Source organism: Xenopus laevis, chromosome 1L (genome assembly GCF_017654675.1).
Source record: "Xenopus laevis strain J_2021 chromosome 1L, Xenopus_laevis_v10.1, whole genome shotgun sequence".
Lineage (NCBI taxonomy): Eukaryota > Metazoa > Chordata > Amphibia > Anura > Pipidae > Xenopus > Xenopus laevis.
Window position 1 is genome coordinate 132,359,978 of NC_054371.1, and position 20,918 is coordinate 132,380,895.

A 20,918-nucleotide genomic window follows, 5' to 3' on the forward strand; every position below is an offset into this window, starting at 1 on the left:
TACAATACCGACACTGTGAACCATTCACTCCATTATGTTTACCTTTATACCTCTAATTCAAAAGGCATCCTTGTTTTATTGTTATCATTATTATTATTTGTACCATATGTATTATGCTGTATTGATTAGGCCCCAGCATATTATACACACCCTATACATGAGAATTAGCCAAGTGCAACATAATGTAATGGATAATATAAACTTATCGTTTTACACTGCAATATATAGTACAGATTAAATGTCACTTGAATAATTATTTTATGAATATTTACTGAGCTTTCAGTAATACACATTACATCTTTTTTTACACATCTTTTTTTTTTATGATTGATAAGATTTCAAATTATAGAAAATGGTTATTGCAGCATGTAGTAAAGGAGAAATGCATTTGCAATGGACATTCATCTTCTATTTATTTTCCCATCAATCCAGTTTATGCAGCACTTGGTCTATAAGGATACCCTTGCCATTACTCTGCTAATCTGGCTATTGTAAAGCACTAACATATTCTGCAGGGCTATACACCTGGGATTAGAAAACACATAAACAATACATGCAAATACAGACATATAAAAAGCACAGAGAGCTCTGCAACCCCCTGGGATATATTTGTATCACGTATTCATATAGCAGCAACGTATGCTGTCCTCTGTTAACATAGAAGTGAATGACTGATATGACACACATCATATACACTGCACATAGATTATGCCCTGATCAAATCTGTGGCTGAACAGAATTCTTCCTTCAATACTCTGAGCAGAAAAACAACACAATACAAGATTGTTATTGTTAGCCAATATAGGTATCACTTCTACAATTCTCATGTATGTGTTTAGGGTTTCTTTGTTACTTTTAGCTACTGGCTAACATGGTGCCACATTTTTTGTTTCATGGTATTTTTTGGCATGCTTTTCTTCCCAGTATCAGGGTAATGACACATTGTGGAATCCCACATTGGAGGGAAATATTGCCCTATTGGCAGGGAAGTATTTTTTCAAAATTTTATTGTATAGGAGCATATATATAGGCACTGAAGGACATATGCCAACATTAGGGGAAGCTGTTAGGTGCTTCTATAGGAAAAATGTTTTCAAAATAAATAAAAAAGTTCCCCTAGCCTGCCACTGGATACTTGTGGCTAAATTTGAGACGGCAGCAGTGCTGAGAGGGTACACATTTTGTCTATGAACGACACATGCATAAAAACTATGCTTTTCATGCAGCAATGGTGGAAGGAAGGAGGCAGGTGGAGGGACCTCTGCTACCACCTCTTCGTGTCTCTTAATGGCAAAATTGTATATCTATGAAGGTTTTCATTCATCCAGGTCATGATATATCTAGTAGAAGTAAATCTAGAGCAACTGGACTTGCTGATTAAACACTGAAGAAGTTTCACTACTCATCCGAGAAGCTTCTTCAGTACAACTGAATGAAAACCTTCATAGACTAAATTGTATAGTTACACAGTAGATGAAACTGAAAAAGACACATGTCCAAGTGAAACTATCCCTTCTGTCTTTGTGGAAAAATAGGCCCCAAATTCGTCTCATGTTTGCCTCAGGGGTTGGAATTACAGTTTTTCTGAATTCAAAAGGGCAGTTGTAACGTTTAATGTGCTTAAAGGGAATCAAAATACGTTTTAGAAAGGTTCTGAGGATTCAGTCTCCTGAATCACTAGAGGTGATTAATTAGGAGGTCAGTCTGGCAGTGCAAAATCAAGGCAAATGGTTACCTACCCCCTGGAGATAAGGATGGAAAAATTAAGATGTGTTTTGTTAATGTTGGAAAAAGAATGAGCATCTGACCAGCTATCCAAGTGATGATCTGGCCTCAGCTACCCAGCTATATTCTATATACTATATTAGGGGCACTCTTTTCATAAATGCTTCATTCGAGATAAATAAACGTACATTTTTTATTGCTCTATAACCCCAACATAAAAGAAATATTGTGCACTGTAGGGTTTGAAGGTGCTGAATAGGCACAAGACCTTTTTAGCTTAGATTCTACTGTGGTATTTGCACAGAAGTCCTGGTATAGGGGGTGGTGATCATTCCCTTTGAAGTAGTTCTGGACTGATTTAAAAGCAGGCTTGTAATGTCCACAATTGCATCTGTGTAACAACAGGACAAATAAGTCAATTGAGGAACCAAAAGAATGAGCCCAACGGCATCTGCTTTATGGACTGGAAGCAACACATGCCCCCTATTTAGCAGGGCCTGTCATTTTATGACATAGTTTAGAAGACCAGCTGGATTTCTAAGAAACGGCTTTAAGGGGCTGAAAAGGCATTCAAATGGCATCCAGGGACAAGTTATATGCCTTGCCTCAGGACACTAAATTATATAACATCATTTTTAACTAAACAGACAGCTGCTAAGTAAACAGAAAATATATCCTATTTATAGCGTAACTAGGATTTAACTTCCATTTTAGTTCCCCTAAACAGACAGCTAACTGAATGCATAAAATGATGCTTATTTGCATTTATATATGAATGGGAGCTACAAATCCTCAGTAGACAAAAAACAACATGCTTTTAAATGAATGCACATGTACAGAGGAGGTTTTTATTTTGCACACCTCAGGTATTTTCTAACAAGGGAAATAATTGATGTTATAACTTACTTTACCTACCTTTGTCTCTTATGTTAGAGCTGCCATATACCCCCATTTTTTCCAGTCAGCAATTCTCCTGCTTAGTGTTCCTGCTCCGAGGCATCTGGGATGGTGCACTTGTGCGCTGCACTGTTATGGGGTGTAGGTAACCTGTGCTAATGCTCATCAAGCATCCACTACTGGTCATAATTTGACAGAGGCTCGGAGGAGAATCACAAACAGTAAGGTTTGGGGCCCTTACTTAAAAAGGGTTGTTAACCTTCTGAACACTTTTTTCAGCTTAGGTGTTTTCAGATTGTTCCTCAGAAATAAAGACTGTTTTAAATTACTTTGTTTGAGTTTTGCAACATTTAGTTGATACATTTCTCAGCAGCATCTCTTTAATATTAGCAACTATTGTATCAATTCTTACAGATGCCTGTAATGAAACCAATAGATTCTGCTCAGCGGGGACAAGGATATGAAATATATCAATTAAATGTATCAATTTAGAACAGTTTGCAGGGTCGGCGACCCCCCTCTCAGAGCTGCTTTATAAAGTGAAAAATGACACTTTACACTTCAATATTAGAAAAGAGTGACACAGAAAATAGAAAGTAATTGTAAAAAGTAGTTATTTCTGGTGATATCTGAAAACAACTAGTTGTTTGAAGGTGAACTACCCTTTTCACCTTTATAGAGTTGTTTATGATGATTATAATTAGAAATAGGGGTAATACATGTAAGGCCAAGTAAAAGTGCATAAAAAAGGGTGACAAAAAGCCCCATGCACAAAGCATCTGTGTGTAAAATTTCTAACAGGAGGGACGGGAAGTGCATGACACATGGATGTCCTTTGGGATTCTGTTTCAGTTATTCAGAATAGGCTAGCCAGGAGAGCCTGGGGTCACAAGGCGGTAACGAGCTGTTTTCTTTGGATTAATTAGCAACCAAAAATAGTGCTTGATCAGGGGCTTGGCCCCAAAACGTTTGCTGGGATCTCACTTTAATAAAAGGAAAAACGTGCAGTTTTTTGCAGAAGCATTGAATTGAGTGGACCTTTGTTCCTATTTTTGGTCGCTTATTACGAAAGCTCTTATTTGCAGCAGAGCCAACACTAAGCACCTCTCATTGTTCAATATACCTATATTTTGCATACATATAAGCAGAAACACGTTTTGGACTTTATATATATCCTTGGATTAATTGCCTATGGGGAGATTTGACACCCACACTAAATTTCCGTTACTGTCGGTGACAAATCTCTAGAAAATGCTGCTCCTTCAGAAACAACTGAAATCGCTAGTTTCCTTGCGAGGCAACTTCAAGCAACTTTGAAAAAATGAAGCAATGCATAGATTTTGCCTCAGTTATTGCCAGTGAAGAAGCATTTTTGGGAGTTTTCTCACCCACAGTAGCACCAATCACAGGTGACAAAATCTCCCCAACGGCGAGTTTTAAGTACAGAGTTCCCTTGGGCCTGATGGTTTAGAACAGGTTTTTAATTTAATCCAGGGCATAAAAGCTTGAGTAAATAAAGATCAGCAGGTAGTGTATGTAGGGTTTCCACACAAGCCCGGACTGGCAATCTGTGGGTTCTGGCAAATGCCAGAGGGTCTACTGTAATATGCATAGACATCCAACTATTCAGTGGGCTGGTGGGGGGCTGTTTGGGCCTCTGTGTACTTGACATGCCAGGGATTATTTTGAATCCCAGTCCAAGCCTGCTCTCACCTGGCTGATATTTCAGTGGCCTAGCAAGGAAAATACCAGCCAAGGCTGGGGCAGGTGTTAAAATTAAATTTACCAGAAATGTACTTTCCAGCAAACTTGTAGTAATCGACCCAGTCTCTACTCCCAGCCTCTACAGGCACCAGCCCTAATCACTAAACTGCCACTGATTTGACCGCTGACATCACAAACTCCACCACTTTACATCATGACTCTGCCCCTACACCAAAAAAATGCTGACCCACCCAGGGTCGATATTATCTGTGGCAAAATGTGGCAACCCTAACTATATACAGCATTGCAAATCTTGGCAGTGATGCAAATTTATGTTGCAAAACTTTTTTGCATTTTGTGCCTTGTTGATAAATAAGGTCTTGTGTTAAATGGGGGCTTTATAAGTACTTTGATATCACAAACACAGACAGGTTCATAAATGAATATATACTTAATATAGAAATGACTTAACCAACACAAAATAGAAAGATGTGCAAAGCAAGACATACGACTTATATAAATGTGCACCTTGATTAACTGCAGGATTTGCACTAAAAGCACTAAGACTGCAATAATATCCGTAACACGTTGTTATGATTCATTCCTAGAGCACTCTGGAACATGCAAAGTGCATTACAGAGAACGCTAAGGGTTAAAAGTGCTCATGAAAGCAAATTAAAAACATCCGTTAAGATGTACCTAGTGAAAGCTAAAGAGGCTGTAAAATACTTGCCCTCCTAAACAGGAATTGAGTATAAATGCATTTTATTGCATGCTAAGTAATTCTAAACATGTGAAGTTCATAATAATCTGCTTTATTGAATGAGTCAATAGAAACAGATGGCAAATAAAATTTTAAGTTTTACTTTGAAACTTAGTTTTAGCATTCATTAAGTCATGTGTTCTCCATACCTTATATATATCTTGTACCACTGTAATCTCCCATTTGAAATGGAAAACACATGCTGTTCCATCCAACATCAGAAATGTACTAAATCTTGTTCTGCTGTGGTTTATTTTAAGCCTAGTGAGTTCTTATGCTCTGCCCTTGATTCTTACAGTACTGCTCTACATTCCCCCCCCCCCCCACCATGTGCCTCGATGATATACTCCACCATAAACAGGGCCGGGTGCACCAATCACAGAGCTAATGGTGCCCTAAACCTGGACCTCAAAGGGCAAAGCTATGCTGAAGCTATGTAAAGGCTTTTCCCTGCAGGTTAGACTAAATCTTAGTGCATGAACCTTTTTATTCTGAATTTGCACAGACAGCTTAAAGGAGAACTAAACCCTAAAAATGGATATGGATAAAGCCATATTTTTTATATAATGACCTTATTGCACAAGTCTAAAGTTTCAGCTTCTCAAAAGCAGCAATGATCCAGCATTTCAAACATGTCACAGTCACCATCTTGGAAAATGTCTACGACACTCTGCTCAGTGGGTCCTGAACAGCTGTTGAGAAGCTAAGCTTAGGGGTTGTTGCAAATTATCAAGCAGAAAATTAGGTTGGTCTGTAATATAAGCTGATGCTACAAGGTTGCCATGTAGTAATATCTATTAATTACTAATCAGCCTTATAGTACAACATTTGTATTCTATGTGTACTGTATATTTTGTGTTGGTCCCCAAGCTCAGTAACTGGCAGCATTACAGAGCATATGCAGTGAATCAGCAGAAAAGCAGATAGGGAGCTACTGGGGCATCTTTGGAAACACAGATCCGTACTGCTAAAGGGCTTTGGTCGTCTTGGTACAGAAGCTCAAAACATAATGTACAACATTTCTAGCCTACTTCATTAATTAAGCTTTAGTTCAGATGAAATAAAGATCAACCTCTTCCAGAATGATGGCAAGAAAAAAGTATAGAGAAGGGGTGGAACAGCTCATGATCCAAAGCATACCACATCATCTGTAAAACATGGTGGGGGCAGTGTGATGGCTTGGGCGTGCATGGCTGCCAGTGGCACTGGGACACTAGTGTTTATCCATGATGTGACACAGGACAGAAGCAGCCGAATGAATTCTAAGGTGTTTAGAGACACTGTCTGCTCAAATGCAGCTGAATGCAGTCAAATTGATTGGGAGGCGTTTGATAATACAATGAAAAATTTTAGTGACTTCCGGAGCATGCACAGTGGTTCGGGACTGGAAATTTACTCTAACTGCACACGCAGTTAGATAACCAGATAAGAAGAAGATGGCTGCTGTGAACTCCGAGGCCAGAATCTGCACGGAGGGGTGAGTAAAAAATTAAGGGCATTTGCCTAGGGGGGTGCAGGTAGGCTGGAGGGAGGGGGTCTACCCAGGGTCAGGGGGAGGGTTTTTTTTATTACAGGTTGAATTCTCCTTGAATTAAAGCTGAAAGTCTGCAGTTCAACTGCATCTGAGTTGTTTCATTTAAAATTCATTGTGGTAATGTACAGAACCAAAATTAGAAAAAAAGTTGTCTGTCCAAATATTTATGGACCTAACTATATTATGCAGAATTTCCCCCCAGAATTTCAGCATAACATTTGGTATGTGCTAAGATGGGTCCATGGCAACCTGGATCAGATGTAGAGTTCAGTTTTGATCCGAACAGGCCTATTCGGGTCTCAACTATTCGGATCTCAACTTTCTGTTCCATTTCAAGTAGACGTCTCAGTTTTCGGAAATTTTTGTTACTTTCGGCGCATGGGCAGTTGTTCGGGACCAGAAATTTACTCTAACTGCGCATGCGTCGAAAATGCCGTCAAGACACGCCGTCAAGTTCAAAACTTTATGTCCAATTTAAAACATTGCGAAAACTGTACAGAAATCCAGCAAGTTGCATATAAGTGATGCAATAACCCTGACCTGTCATCATAACTCCACAACATCATCATCTCTGATGATGCCCACCCAAACATCACTGCTCAAACCCCAACACTATCTGCCCTGCCCATTTTGTTTGGGTTTAGCCATTGGCAAAGTTGGCAACGCGAACGCAAATTCGCCAAAAACATAAATTTTTATATGCATGCTGGTGTCACTTCCTGTGTGGCAATATACACCATGTTAATAACGCAGCACACTGCACTGCAGGATAGGAACCAATCAGCAGCCAGGCTGACCTGACAGGGAACTGAAAGTCTTTTCTTGCGTGACTGCAGGGCTTTGATTGGTTATCCCCCTCCTACTGTGTTTCTGGCAGGGACCCTTAGAACACGCCCACCCCATTTGAAACACGAACAGTGACCTTAGGAGATCTATAGGGAGCTCCAATAAAAACATTTTTTAAAGACAATTTTAATTTGTTGTCCAAAGTAAAACCAGCACCATATATTATTAATTATCGCCTACAATATTAGGGGGGTTTCGTGTATCCTATATGTTTCCTTTAAACACAATATGCTGGATGTTGCTATTCATCCACCTACTTATTATGCTTTATTTTTTTTCAATATAAACATTCAGGAGACCATTAGCCTTTCTGTATGTTTTAGGAGAAGGCTCACACAAATGAAGAGAACATACAAATTCCATGCAGTTTGCATGAATACTGTAGTAGCTGGAATCAAACCCAGAACCCCAGCACTGCAAAGCAGCAGTGGGAACCAGTCTACCAACCATGTTGAACTTTCAAAATACTTTTGATATAGCTATGAGCACTAGGAAATAAATTCTTATATGCATGCATAAAAAGTGACAACTTTTCTAAAGGTAAACAAAATATTTTCCCCTAAAACAATAATATATTAGTCACAAGCAAATGGATAAGATGGGAAGTCATGGACAAAAAAGGGAAAAAATACAATAAAAAGTATATTAAGAAATGTTTCTGTAAAAGCAACCACATTACTCTGTACTGTTAATTATCAATACTACCAAAATGGACTTTAGTTAATTAAATTACAATCTTAAATCCCAGGATTTCCCTAGAAGTACTAGGCAATGGAAACTGCCTGTCAGTATAACCAATGTAATTTTCTGGCACAGTGTTGTAATCTTAACACAGAATGTCTTTGGGAAAACGTTTGGCTCTGTTCCACAGAACTACTTGTCCCATAATCTGATTTTGTCATAAGGAGAGAAAGTGATTTGGGAAATGATGCAAGGTTCCTTTCTGTAGGGTTAAGGGGCTTTCCTGTTTAACTAAGGGTAATTATTTACGGGAATCAGGAAAAAAAAGTAATTGCTTTGTTTTCCTTGATAAGGGACAGTTCAATAAAATAAGGCTAGCCCATTAGATTTACTGCCTACATTCATGTGCACGTGTACATGCAGGCTTCTTATGCACATTCCAGTATGAGGCCTTTTTAACAAAATTGGCAATGGTTTCGTTGCTAATTTGATTCCAACCTGGGTCCTCTCTGTAAGGAGTATGTACAGTATGTTTTCCTGCATGGACTTGCGTTGCCATCAAGTGATGTCTACTGAAATAAGCAGCACCAGGAGAATAGTGTGGTGTTTACTTATTTCTGAGACTTGATTTACTTATGTAATACTGATCTAATGTGTAAATTCTGATTCATGGGAGACCAAAACAATGTATTATATTTATCATTATTTAAACTGAAATGTAACACACATTCTTATTAGAGCAATTTAAACTCACCCACACTAGTAGGAAAAATGTGTTCATTGTTGATTTGTACTTCAATCCAGTCCATAAGGAGATTCATATACTGTGGTGCTGGTAAGGCAGTGGGCTTCTTATACCTGTTATCATCTTGCCACCTGTACTCATATTTTGGGCCTCCAGACATAATAGGGCAGGTCCTTTCTGTACAAAAGTCACAAACCGTTCCATAGATGAGGTTAATCCTGTTGAAAAAGTCTACCACGTGAACAGCCACCCAGTCATTAAGATCTTCTCCGATGGGCAGCTGTACTGTGGCTTTTAGGTCGACGCCTGAGGTCAAAGAAGCCTGTGCTCGCTTATGAAGTTCAAATCTCTGGGTACCAGGATCAAATTTCCGTTTAGGCCTAAAAGTCTTGTCCTTGTTAAAAACCTGCTTTAGTCCTATGGACATCTCTTTTCTGTGTAATATCCTCGGAAAATGAACACAATAGAGTGCAAGCTGGAATGTGAAGATCTGGCCTTAGATTATGCAAGTCAACTGTCCATTGAAGGCACGAAAGGCTTCATGGTCTAAAAGAGAGAAAGCAATAAGGAAAAATGACTGCACTCTTCTATAGAAAAATTGATAAAACATTTGTGAGAAAACTCAAATTTTTCAAATAATATTGAACTGTTTTTAAGCTGAATAATACTACAACTAGCAGGCATACAATGACAACTTTTTAGATTTGTTTTGGCAGAAGTAATTTGATGGTTTGTGATATTTAGGGCTCAGGGATTCTAAATTGTTGTAAACTACGGCTGTCAGAATCGTTGGCCCCCAGTAGAACACACTGATTGTTTTCATGAGATTCCTAATTCATCTGAGGTTTTGCCTTAGGGCTCCATTCAACAGCTAAATTCCTGGCAACAGATGGCTCAGGAAGCGAAATTCCTAAGCATCTACCAGAATCAGCATTCATGTCTAGCCATTTAGGCCATATTTGGATATGCAGCCAATTAATCTAATATGTAGCTAAGTAAAATGGGCCTTATTGTTTATTCTAATTCAGCAGAATCCTACAGCAGAGGTTTGATGCCACCTGTATACTGCAGATTAGATGACTCAAGGTCACAAGACAGATAATAATTTTTGCAAGTTTAACTGTACTTAAATAGGAAATTTTCCATTGCCAAGATAACTTACTAAAGGCAAACTAGGAAGATCAAGGTCATCATTGATTTAAACAAGAATGGAAATGTATTTGTTCAGGAGGTGATAATGAAACCCATGCATTTGGAAGGAATGTGCACAGTCAGGATTCTACAACTGAAAAGCTGGACTTGTTAGTGTAAACAAAAATACATTCTCTACACATATGCCTTGCTAGTACTTCCAAAGGAGCTACAGAGACTGGGATTGAGTATTTCAGACAAGAAGTCGAGGTACAAGCGGTGTCTGTATCTGCAATATAAAAAAATAATCATTATAATCTGTGAGAAATGTTGATCCCTCAGCAGCAGGCAGCTTTTAAAGGCTTAGCCAAGGGTGTAAGTATTGTCAATATAGAAGCCAGAAGGGTGTTTATTGGGGAATGGCTGGTGGGCAAAGGAAGCATATAGGACCCAGGGGTGTACCAACTGTTAAAAATGTTTAATATATGTTTATTAAAAAAATCTTATTCATACTTTTTATGAGGGCTGTAAAAGTATTTTAGTGTGGGGTCCAGATGCTTCTAGTTATATCACTGTTAACAGTTATGTATACACTGCTAAAAAGCAGACTCATACCCACAGTAAAGTGGGATGCATACAATAGCTATCTGTCTGCAAAAAACATTCTTTTGTATATTCATGAAGTTATTCATAACTGTGCTGCCAGTATGTAAGCATATTGTTAGCACCAATAAGAAGTAAATGATCTTATATTTTAGGGAAAATTATGAAAAAGGGTACTTTTATAAATGCAGTAGATACAGGTAAGGTGGCCATCATAAGGCGTAAGGAGGCACAGGGGCCCCATGAGGCCCTAATTCATATACAATATCAATAAATATTAGTAAAACGTGTAAACCAGTAGACATCATTGTTGGAAAATAATTTACTATGGGGCCCAATAATATATAGTTACACCACTGGCGACCATACAAGGACGTATCAGGTATGGTCTCTGATCAATCAGTCCACAGGCTGAAAGGACGGAGAATTATGAGGGAGATATGACCACTTTTAAATTGTTCCAAGAATTTGGGCAACCAGTCTGAACAGAACTGTTCAAACTGCCGAAAGCACTGTCTCATCTGCTGATTGACCATGCTCTGGCCAACTATTTTAAAGTGGTAAGTTGTCTGTCATTACTTACTCTTTTTTATCTTTTAGATAAACATAAGCATTATGCCTCTGTGTACATTCTTGCCAACTTTATTAATGAGGAATATCTCTTCCTGTATATCAGTCCTCACCTATTTAAATCAATCATAAAATAGTTCTCTGGACACCATTAGCAATGTATTATTTGTATTAAGAATAATATTCTGTTTATGGTTTCATATGGGTAGAGGGTTTGTCCGAGGCAAAAAGGAAAGGGTATTATTTACTATATAGGCCCATGTCTAGGCCAGCTGTTTAAGTGGTTGGCATTGGGTGCTTATTTATAAAAAAAAATGCATTTAAAAAAAAATCCCCCCAGGCCACTGCTCAAAACTTTCATTCAAATTTGGCAATAGAGGTGAGGGGTAAGGGGGTACCTTATCCTGCATATGCACAAATCCTCAATGGGAAGGGGGTGGGGCTGAGGTCTTGCTCCTCTAACCTAAATACAGAGCTAGAACAATATTACTGTGAGATTGTTGCAAAGTGTTTTAGTCACTAGGAACATGCACAGTTCCCATCTGCATAAAAGTATGTATACACAGAAACCATTTTCATCCTTCAAAGGAAGTTAGTACTGCAATACAAATGCATCTAAACAGCACTGAAAATATTCTGGGGCTGATTTATGAACACAGGTGCTAAAGTGAACAAGGGCAGCTGCCAAGAGCAACCAATCAGGTCTTGGCATTTTTATTTTCCAATTTGTAGTAGACTGTTCAAACATGGCTGATTAATTGCTATTGACTGCAGCACTTATGCACTTTAGCCCTATGTTTGTAAATCAGCTCCCCCCTTTATTTTCTTCAAAGGAATTACTTGAGAATCTATGCACAAGTTGTATTACACAGTGCTTAAAGGGGTGCATCACCTTTAAATAAACTTTTAGTATGTAATAGAATGGCAAATTTTTCCATTGGTTTTCATTATTTATTTTTTATAGTTTTATAATTATTTGCCTTTTCCCTCTGACTCTCTATAGCTTTCAAATGGGTGTCGCTGACCCCATCTAAAAAGCAAATGCTCTCTAAGGCTACAAATGTATCATTATTGCTAATTTAAATCTTTCTAGTAAGGTCCTCTCCTATTCATATTCCAGTCTCTTTTTCAAATCAGTGCATGGTTGCTAGGGTAATTTGGACCATAGCAACCAGATTTGTTTATATGAGGTTTATAATGCAAATTGAAGAGCTGCTGTATAAAAAGCTAAATAACTCAAAAACCTTAAATAATAAAAAAATCAAAACCAAATTTAAATTGTTTCAGAACATTACTCTCTACACCATAACCCCTTTAAACATTATGGCACAAGCTTTATAGTCTCCATTAAAATCTTTATTAAATTTTATACTGAGATCTATAGCATGTAGCAACACTGAATCCAACTTTTTAGATAATGTAAATAGGACAATGGAAGGCAGGACAATGTAAAATGCTTTTTTGGTTTCCGACGTAGTACTTACATGGAAACCAGTCAGCCTTATAATACATTTCTTCTTTGATGTTTTCATGCCAAAGGCTGCTCCAAGCTATTAGTTACTACCACACTAAATGGCATTCAGTTGGCAAGTGCAGACCAGATAACAGCTGAATCATGTTTGTTAGACGAGTAAATACAGAAGCTTTCAACAGGTCTACCCTTCATCAGGTAAAAAGAAAACATTCAAGCTAGTCAAACCCAAGGGATATGATAGTTTAAAAAACAAATGGTCATAAGGTCAATGATTTGGATGAGAGATGATGAGAAGCTTGAGATGAAGGACATGCATCTTTATTTGTGTCTGGTACATGCAAAGAAAACCAGACAGGGACATCATCCTTTCAGGCTACTGTTCTATCCTCATCACTGGTTACAGCAGACATTGTCTTTTTTTTGAACCACATGCTTTGTTTAGTTTCATGTCAAGTCAATTCTTTTTTTTATCATACATTTTTATTCATTTTTTTGGATAGGAATGCAATGCACATACAACAACATAATATAATAACATTTTTGGGAAAATGTATTTGTCACTAAATTAGCTAACTGATCGCAATGGTAGTCCGTAAAGTGGAAAGGACTTTACTTTAAGAGCAGTGATCCTCGTCCAGTGGCTCATGAGCAATATGTTGTTCACCAACTCGATGGAGGTTGTTCCCAGTTACCACAAAGCCGGAGCTTATTTTTGCTTATTAATTCTTGGCTAGGAGGCAAGTTTTGGTTGCATAAAAAACAGCTGCCAGTCCAGAAAGGCGATACCAATAGCCAATGATAAAACTTATTTGGCACCCCTCACTACTATTTTAACAAATGAATGTGGCTCACGGGTAAAAAAAACTTTGAGGACCCGCGCACTAGAGTATCCGAACGCATTGGTCTCTTTTTTATTGCAAGTTTCAACTTAGCTTCACACAAAGGCAGAGTGCAAATCAATAACGAATATTTGAAATTGATTCATCATCAGTGAAACGTTGCAGAGAGAATGCTGAGAAATGGGACATACGGTATAACTATAAAAAAGAAAAAAAAAACAATATATTACAAACATTCAGTGCTTACAAGTGGTTATGGTTATAATGCTGAACTCATACAGAATTACATACAGAAATTAAACTCTGTTTTGTCCATGACCAACCTTTTTTATCCCTAAACTCATCATCTGACTGATTTGCGCTCTAATTCTGACCACTTTGTCACCTGTACAGCTGCATATTGACTGCTTTTAATTGCCTCTTGCTGCTGCTTCTGACTTTGAGTGTTAAAATAAAAATAACAAAACAAAAGATGGGCTTGGTCGCACACTTCGTGAGCTGGAAAGGCTCTACAGTCTTTTCACCAAATAGATGTGCCTTTGGCCAACCATTCTGAGCAATGGTGCATGACTGGACTGTATCAGTTAGGTGCTTGTGGCTGAAATTTCTGTAAGTCTATTACCCCTATAAAGTATGTGGGGATTTCACTGGCCAAACTAAGGGTGATGATCTCCATTCAATACGTTTCAATGAGAGACTGCAGTCAATTTCTTCTCAGCTACACGAATACCAATAAAAACGATTTCATTGAACTATAGCATTGAAGTGCTATGAAAAGAGTGCTAACAGTGCCGAGCCAGGCGCTATAGGAAACCCAGCCGCAGCAGTAAGCAACCAAGTACGTGTGTGCGTAACCGTGCGCACCCGAGGACGCGCGTGCGTAACCGTGCGCACCCGTGGACGCGCGTGCGCAACCGCGCACACTTGTGCGCAAAGCACTTTGACTTCAGAGAGCGCACCCACTTTTTACTGAGGTAACACTTGCCGGACTAGGGGTAGACTGCATGTGAGGCTTCCTACTCCTAGTTCCAGCCCTGCTAACAGTGTCTAGACTGACAGCATTCTACTGCTATGATGTAGAGTATTTGTGTTCTCTTGAGATGTAAGAGCAAATAGCATTATGATCTAACACCTATCCTTTGAGACCTGGAACTAAAATAATTATACAAACAAAATGATATGTACCTTTCCATCATATCATAAAGAAGAACACCCAAGGGCAGCGTGTACACGTTTAAAAAACAAACTGCCAGTATTTGTACTTCCTGGTTGCAGTTCTTATGTTCCATACACTTTATCAAGTTCATGAGTCACAGGTGAGCAATCATGTATCCCTTCTAAAGTCTCCAGACATGTAGATTTTCCATTAAACCATTGAGGAGAATGTATATTCATTAGGAACTTTGACGTGTTTGTACTTGAAACACCCCAACGTTTAAATCTTTTTATCAGGTTATCATTTTTGTTTATGTCCCACAGAAAACCCCCCACAAAAGAATACCAATATCAGCAGTTCATTATATGGCAACACTGTTTATCCTATGTTTATAAGAAGTTGCTTTTATATATCTGTCTTTCACACATTGTCAGTAGTAAAAATCAAAACGTTGTGGTTAGCTTGTCTCAGTTTTCCTGTATAAATGGATGCTGTTGTACATTTGTATAGATCTCTCCAAAAGTACCTGAATCAAACTCAAAAGATAAAAGAGGCTGCTTTTTTGCTCATTTCAGCTGCCAGAGAAAAGCATCTTACATTCATGCCGTGTGTGCCAGGGCTTGATCAGTTACCTCCACAAATTCTCATTCTCTAATGCGAGGAGTCAAGTACATGTACTAGTCCAGTATTAGCCGTGTCATTTGTTTTGATGTCTTAGTCATGAAGTTGTCACAAAGGGTCACAGGCAGACAGTGCCTGAAAATTCATTACATTTCAAAATCGAGGCCTGTAACAGCGCAGTCTTTTCTGGTTTGCTTTTCTTTCACCTATTCCCTTGTCCATTGTAGAAAAAAAGTCCAATTTTTCTTCCCAGCTATTAATGTTTTCTGTCACCTATGAAGCTCAGTAACTTCAAGGCGTAGTCCCCCTTTACAATACCTTTTAGTAAGATAGAGAATTCTTACCAACTTTTTTTTATTTCTCTTCATTTTTTTTTTTTTAGTTTTTTAAATTTGCCTTTCTCTTCTGAACTATAGTTCTGTGAGGTTACAATTGTATTGTAGTTTAACTATTTGTTTTCAAACCAGTAAAATACAGAGAGTACAGCCTAACGTCACGATTGGTGGCACTGTCCTATTGTTTCAGCCCGCTGGACTGAAGTTTATCAAAGGGCTTCTCAGATTATAGGTGTAACCATTGAGCCTACTATTGAATTGGCATTATTATGCTTATCTTATCCTAAACTTGCACTACAGCCATACAAACTTGTTTCTCAAATCCTGGCAGCAACCAGCTGGGTCATTGCTTTACATTGGCTAGTCCTTTCCTTTTCTTTCACTTTAGTCATTGACAGACTTTAATTTATTCAATCTATGCATTAACTTTCAGCCCTCCTTAATAATAAACGTGACCTTCAAATTGCCATCTGGTCACTATGGGATAATTTTATTTTCAACAAACCATAACAGCTGAAATGCCCATAATAAGATTGTTATCTATGTACTGTATGCCTCTGCATATGCCTTTTGACATGATTATTTTTATTTGCATGTAGGTATGCCTCACAAGGACATTTTGGGTGACTGGTCTGGCTTTTAGATTCCCACTGTAGTTTCAAAGGCAAAGATTAATAGGAGAGGGACTGAACATAAAGAGTAAAAATTTTGAAAATAATTAAATTCTAGCATAAGAACTAGGGTTGCCACCTTTGTCAGCATCAAAATGGGCAAAGCGATGGTGCTGGGGGTGGGCTGATGATGTAAGGGAGCAGCACAGTGACGTGTTATGAAGTCACATGTCTGTGATTGACTGCCATTTTGTCTGGTTTTAAAGCAACCCTAGTGAGAACTGGTTCCTGGCAGCAGGGCTGTATTTTGCTGCCGTACCACCCAAGGTACTGGACTTAGAGAGCTCATGTCCGCTCAGCCATTGGCATATGCACAGTAGGATTTCTGCACTGTACATACATCAACTATGAGTTCACATGATGGGCACCCGAGAGTCCCTTTAACTGGGTATAAAGACGTTAATATATCGAAAAATAACATCATTATTACATAAAGGTGAAATTACATCTATTACAGCATTGTTTTTTATTTGGGAATTTGTCCAAATCATTATGGCAGCTTTGGAAATGGAATAATCAATGTTCTGGGGATTGTCAGGATTAGCTGAGTCGCTTGCTGATTCTAATAAAAATGGGCTATAGTTTCTGAAATGTAATAAAGGGCAGTTCTAATCCTTTATCCAAATTATATGAAGGCAGGAAACTGCACTACTATACAGTACCGTTACATGCAGAAAAGCCCATTTAATTGTGCAGGTGCCAAACACAAAATTGCAACAATTCAAATACGAATCATAAAGATACACTTCCCCAGCTCGCCATGTAACCTGCAGAGAGATACTGCAAAACTATTCCAGAAAAGGTACTCACCTGTAAAAGTATAATGAATTCTTTAACATCCACTTTTTTCTCCTTTTATAAAAATGATATTTTGCTTTTTGTGTTTAAGTAGATAACTGATCAAAGTTAACTGGAGCAGCCCAGAGAGCTACATTCACTACATTCCTACAATTAAACTTAACAATGTATTTAGCAAGTAGATCTTTTAAAGATACATGACCTCCACACTTGAACAGTATTGTACTCATGTTCACATGCTACTGTATAAGGAATAGAGGCCTTTTGCTGCAATAAAGACATATTACAAAAGTACAGTCTTTCATCCTTGCAGGAAACTGAGCTGGGCTCTTGACCCATCCCTATAATTATAATCAAAAAGCAGTCTAAAGAAAGGCTTGTGGTTACTGAAATTCTAAGCTAGTCCCTTATTAGGAATTAAAACCTAGCCAGAAGTTTGAATTATTGGAAACATATATTTTTCATAAACAGCTAAAGAATTCTGGCTTACAACTACAATCTCTGGCCCCCGTGCATTTCATGGCACACTATGACCACCAAGCAGTGCATTACACCGTGGCCCCAAACATTTCATGGTGCACTGAGCCCCCAAATATTTAAAGATGAACACAGTGCATCATTCTGTGGGGGCCCCAATGGGCATGGGCAAGTTCAATCACCCTAAGGCCAGGCCTGCTTATGTCCTTATTGCTTATGGCAATATAATCCACAGGTTGTGCATTACTGTGCTATAACCTCAATTGTGTCTCCCTCTGCCCACCCCTCTTGATTTGAGCACTGTCTTACACAGGCAACGTCAATTTAAGGGGCATGCCACAGGTCTCTGCACTCTTAAGGTAGAAAACTAAGGGTGGTTGTGGTATAAATGGGGTGGATCAGTATGTAGGGAAGTAGGTATCCTTACATTGTTTGAGGGTTAACCGTCAAAACTGAGATTAGTAAATAATATTAGTTTTAATGAAAAGATAACAATGCCAATTACTCCTAACCCTTTAATAACCTAAAGAGAGTTCCCCTGAAATCATAATAGAAAAGCATCACATTTCAGTTGGAACAAAAAAACATGGTGGATTTTAAATGCTATTTACATAGGTACTTGAGTGCAATTTACCAATGTGGACACTATTTAATTTAGGATCCACATAAGTAAATGGTCTGCCAGTGCAGGCACATGCTTCTTACAATTTAACTGATGAAATAGATTTTCTGGAAAGCAGGGGGACTTCAAGTCCATCATCCTACACTTACAATGAAACTAGGTAAGGGAGAGGTTTCATTACACTTTGAGTTCTAGTGGGGCGAGGAACTGGTCCCTGCAAGCACAAAGACAAGACTAGCATGGTTTCCATTCAATCTGTAAAATATATATTTATATTTTTGGCAGTGCAGACAATGTTTATGCACCTTTTCTACATAAACCCAACTGAATGAGCCCGAAAACAAACTGCACTGATTATGGGTCATAAAGTAGCAAGTAATTGAAGCATATCACTTCTGTAAACAAACTGCTATAAATGAACTGATGAAATGAGGGGAACAGACGTTCTGCAAGTATAATAAACAAGTTAATTGGACCATCTTCCTCAAGGTTTAGAAAGGGATTGTTCTAAATAAGGTTAAAGTAACTTGAGGAGGCCATACACTGAAATATCCTCTCAGTTGGCAAATTTATTAAACAAGTGGATATTTCCCTGATATGTCCACCTTGAGGTTGACCAGTTGTTTCACCCTTTGGGGCAAATGATCGAATCAAAATGACGGGGATACATGCCAGGGGGACAAGGACCATGAATGAGCCGGTAGGCCCATCGGACGGCCCAATACAAGGCCTGTGTATTATTAACATGTATTTATATAGCGCCAACATATTGCGTAGCACTGTGTATGGTCACCTTTAGTAACTTAAAGTAACTAGTTATGTCAATGGACAAAATATATAATATTAAATGAAGAGAACAGGGAATGATACAGGCATTTTTCCTCCACCACTACAGCAACAGAATTATTTTGTATGTATCTAGAAGTCAAATAATTTTTATAAACCTCAAATGTAATAGGGTAAAAACTCGGCCAAGAGGCACCAAAACATGAATGCATGTCAGTTATAAACTGAGAAGTCCAGAATCTATATTTGAGATAAGTAATTCTTAAAAGCAGGGCTATCACATTCACACATAGATGTTGTAAATTGTTTCTTGGCTTGATTTATTTCTGTTTTACACCTGGATGATGGAAAACATCTATCAGGACTGCTGCCCTGGAATGTCAGGGCTGCCTTAGGCTACATAGCTTCCTGTTCAAACATCTGAACTTTATACAAACACCTATGACCTGCCCACCTTTGGTTAGAATTTAAAACATATCAGAAAACATTTCTCAAGAGTTGAAGTCTCTTTTGAAAGTCTTTTCAATGTGCATGTGCATATATATATATATATATATATATATATATATATATATACAAAACCAACATAATTGCATTGGGCAGAGATACTGAAAAGTATTTGCCTTATGCTTTTGCATTACTTTTGCATCCCCCATGTTCCTCTATGAGGGACCTTTCATAGTTGTACATCAGTAGTCTGCTAATATTAGCATCTCTATCTGACAGGTTGAGAAGGGAAAGTCAGGTTGGCAAAACAATCAGGTTAAGAAAATTCAAGTAACAATTACTTACAAAACAGCCCTATCAGGGAAAAATTATCAACATGACCTATAGGTAACTTGTAATGTACTTTAATATTTTGAAATTTAATTTTTTAGTGTCAGTATCACTTTTATCATTGGCCAGTGCTCACTTCTGTGTCTATAGCGAGAAGGCACTGCCACGGCCTTGGTACAAAGAAGACAGAATTTTGGCATGGAAATATCATATTAACAGGTTTCCGTACTGAGATCTGCTCTTGGTGCAGACACAGGAACAACTGGAAGCCAGTGTGGCAATATCCTTAAGCTGGTGGTCAGATGTTATTCCTTATACGACGAAGGTTCACATATCAATTGTTTGTTTCAATGCCACAATCTAAAACTAACCAGATTCATATTTAAATTGTAGGATTAAAGTAGGGAAAAATAACAAATCAGACAATGTTTTGTCCATTAAAGGGGAAGTAAAGTGTAAAATAGAATAAGGCTAGAAATGCTGTATTTTGTATACTAAACAAAAACATGAACTTACTGCACCACAAGCCTAATCAAACAAATGATTTATGCTTTCAAAGTTGGCCACAGTGGGTCACCAGAAGAGCCAAAACAATTGGAGTCCCTCCAAAAATCAGTCAAGTTAGTAGTCAAGGTAGTAAAAAAAATATATAATATTTATAAGGGCATAATAAACAGAGACCTGTCAGGGGGTCACCATTTTTTTAATTTGTTAAATATCTTTGGCTGCAGCAAAATAATCCTCCAAATAGAATCCCAGTTTATCTGTTTAAATCTTGCTGCATGATTCTTGTCCCTGCAGATGGAGTTGGAAACAGTAAAGGGGATGTAAAGGCAAAAATAAAATCCTATACAAATCTCTACACAGTCGCCGAGTGCTCTACAGGGAAACAAACAAAGCTGCTCGAGTTCTGCATGGCTGGGACGTAAGGTTAAGATAGGTTTTTTTTTTCATTAAAGAAAGTAAAAATGGGATTTTATTTTTTTGACTTTACATGCCCTTTAATTGACAGACAGCAATCGTACAAAAGTTATGTCTTGGAAATTGTAGATACATTCCCCCACGGATAGTGTCAGATAGGGAATACATGCAAAGACCCAACAGAAATTTTCTAACACGTTTGATCAACGAAACGACAGGTCGTCATGGTACAAAAATTGTCT

General features: G+C 38.1%; 1 protein-coding gene across 1 annotated transcript in view; it reads right to left on the reverse strand.

Moving 5' to 3' along the window:
* Positions 1–20,918, reverse strand: part of mob3b.L (MOB kinase activator 3B L homeolog) — a 66,419-nt gene that overhangs the window by 33,796 nt on the left and 11,705 nt on the right. Inside the window, exon 2 of the mRNA XM_018257728.2 lies at positions 8,905–9,441. Coding sequence (XP_018113217.1) covers positions 8,905–9,322 — 418 coding nt within the window. The 5' untranslated portion in view covers positions 9,323–9,441. The remainder of the gene's footprint in view (positions 1–8,904; positions 9,442–20,918) is intronic.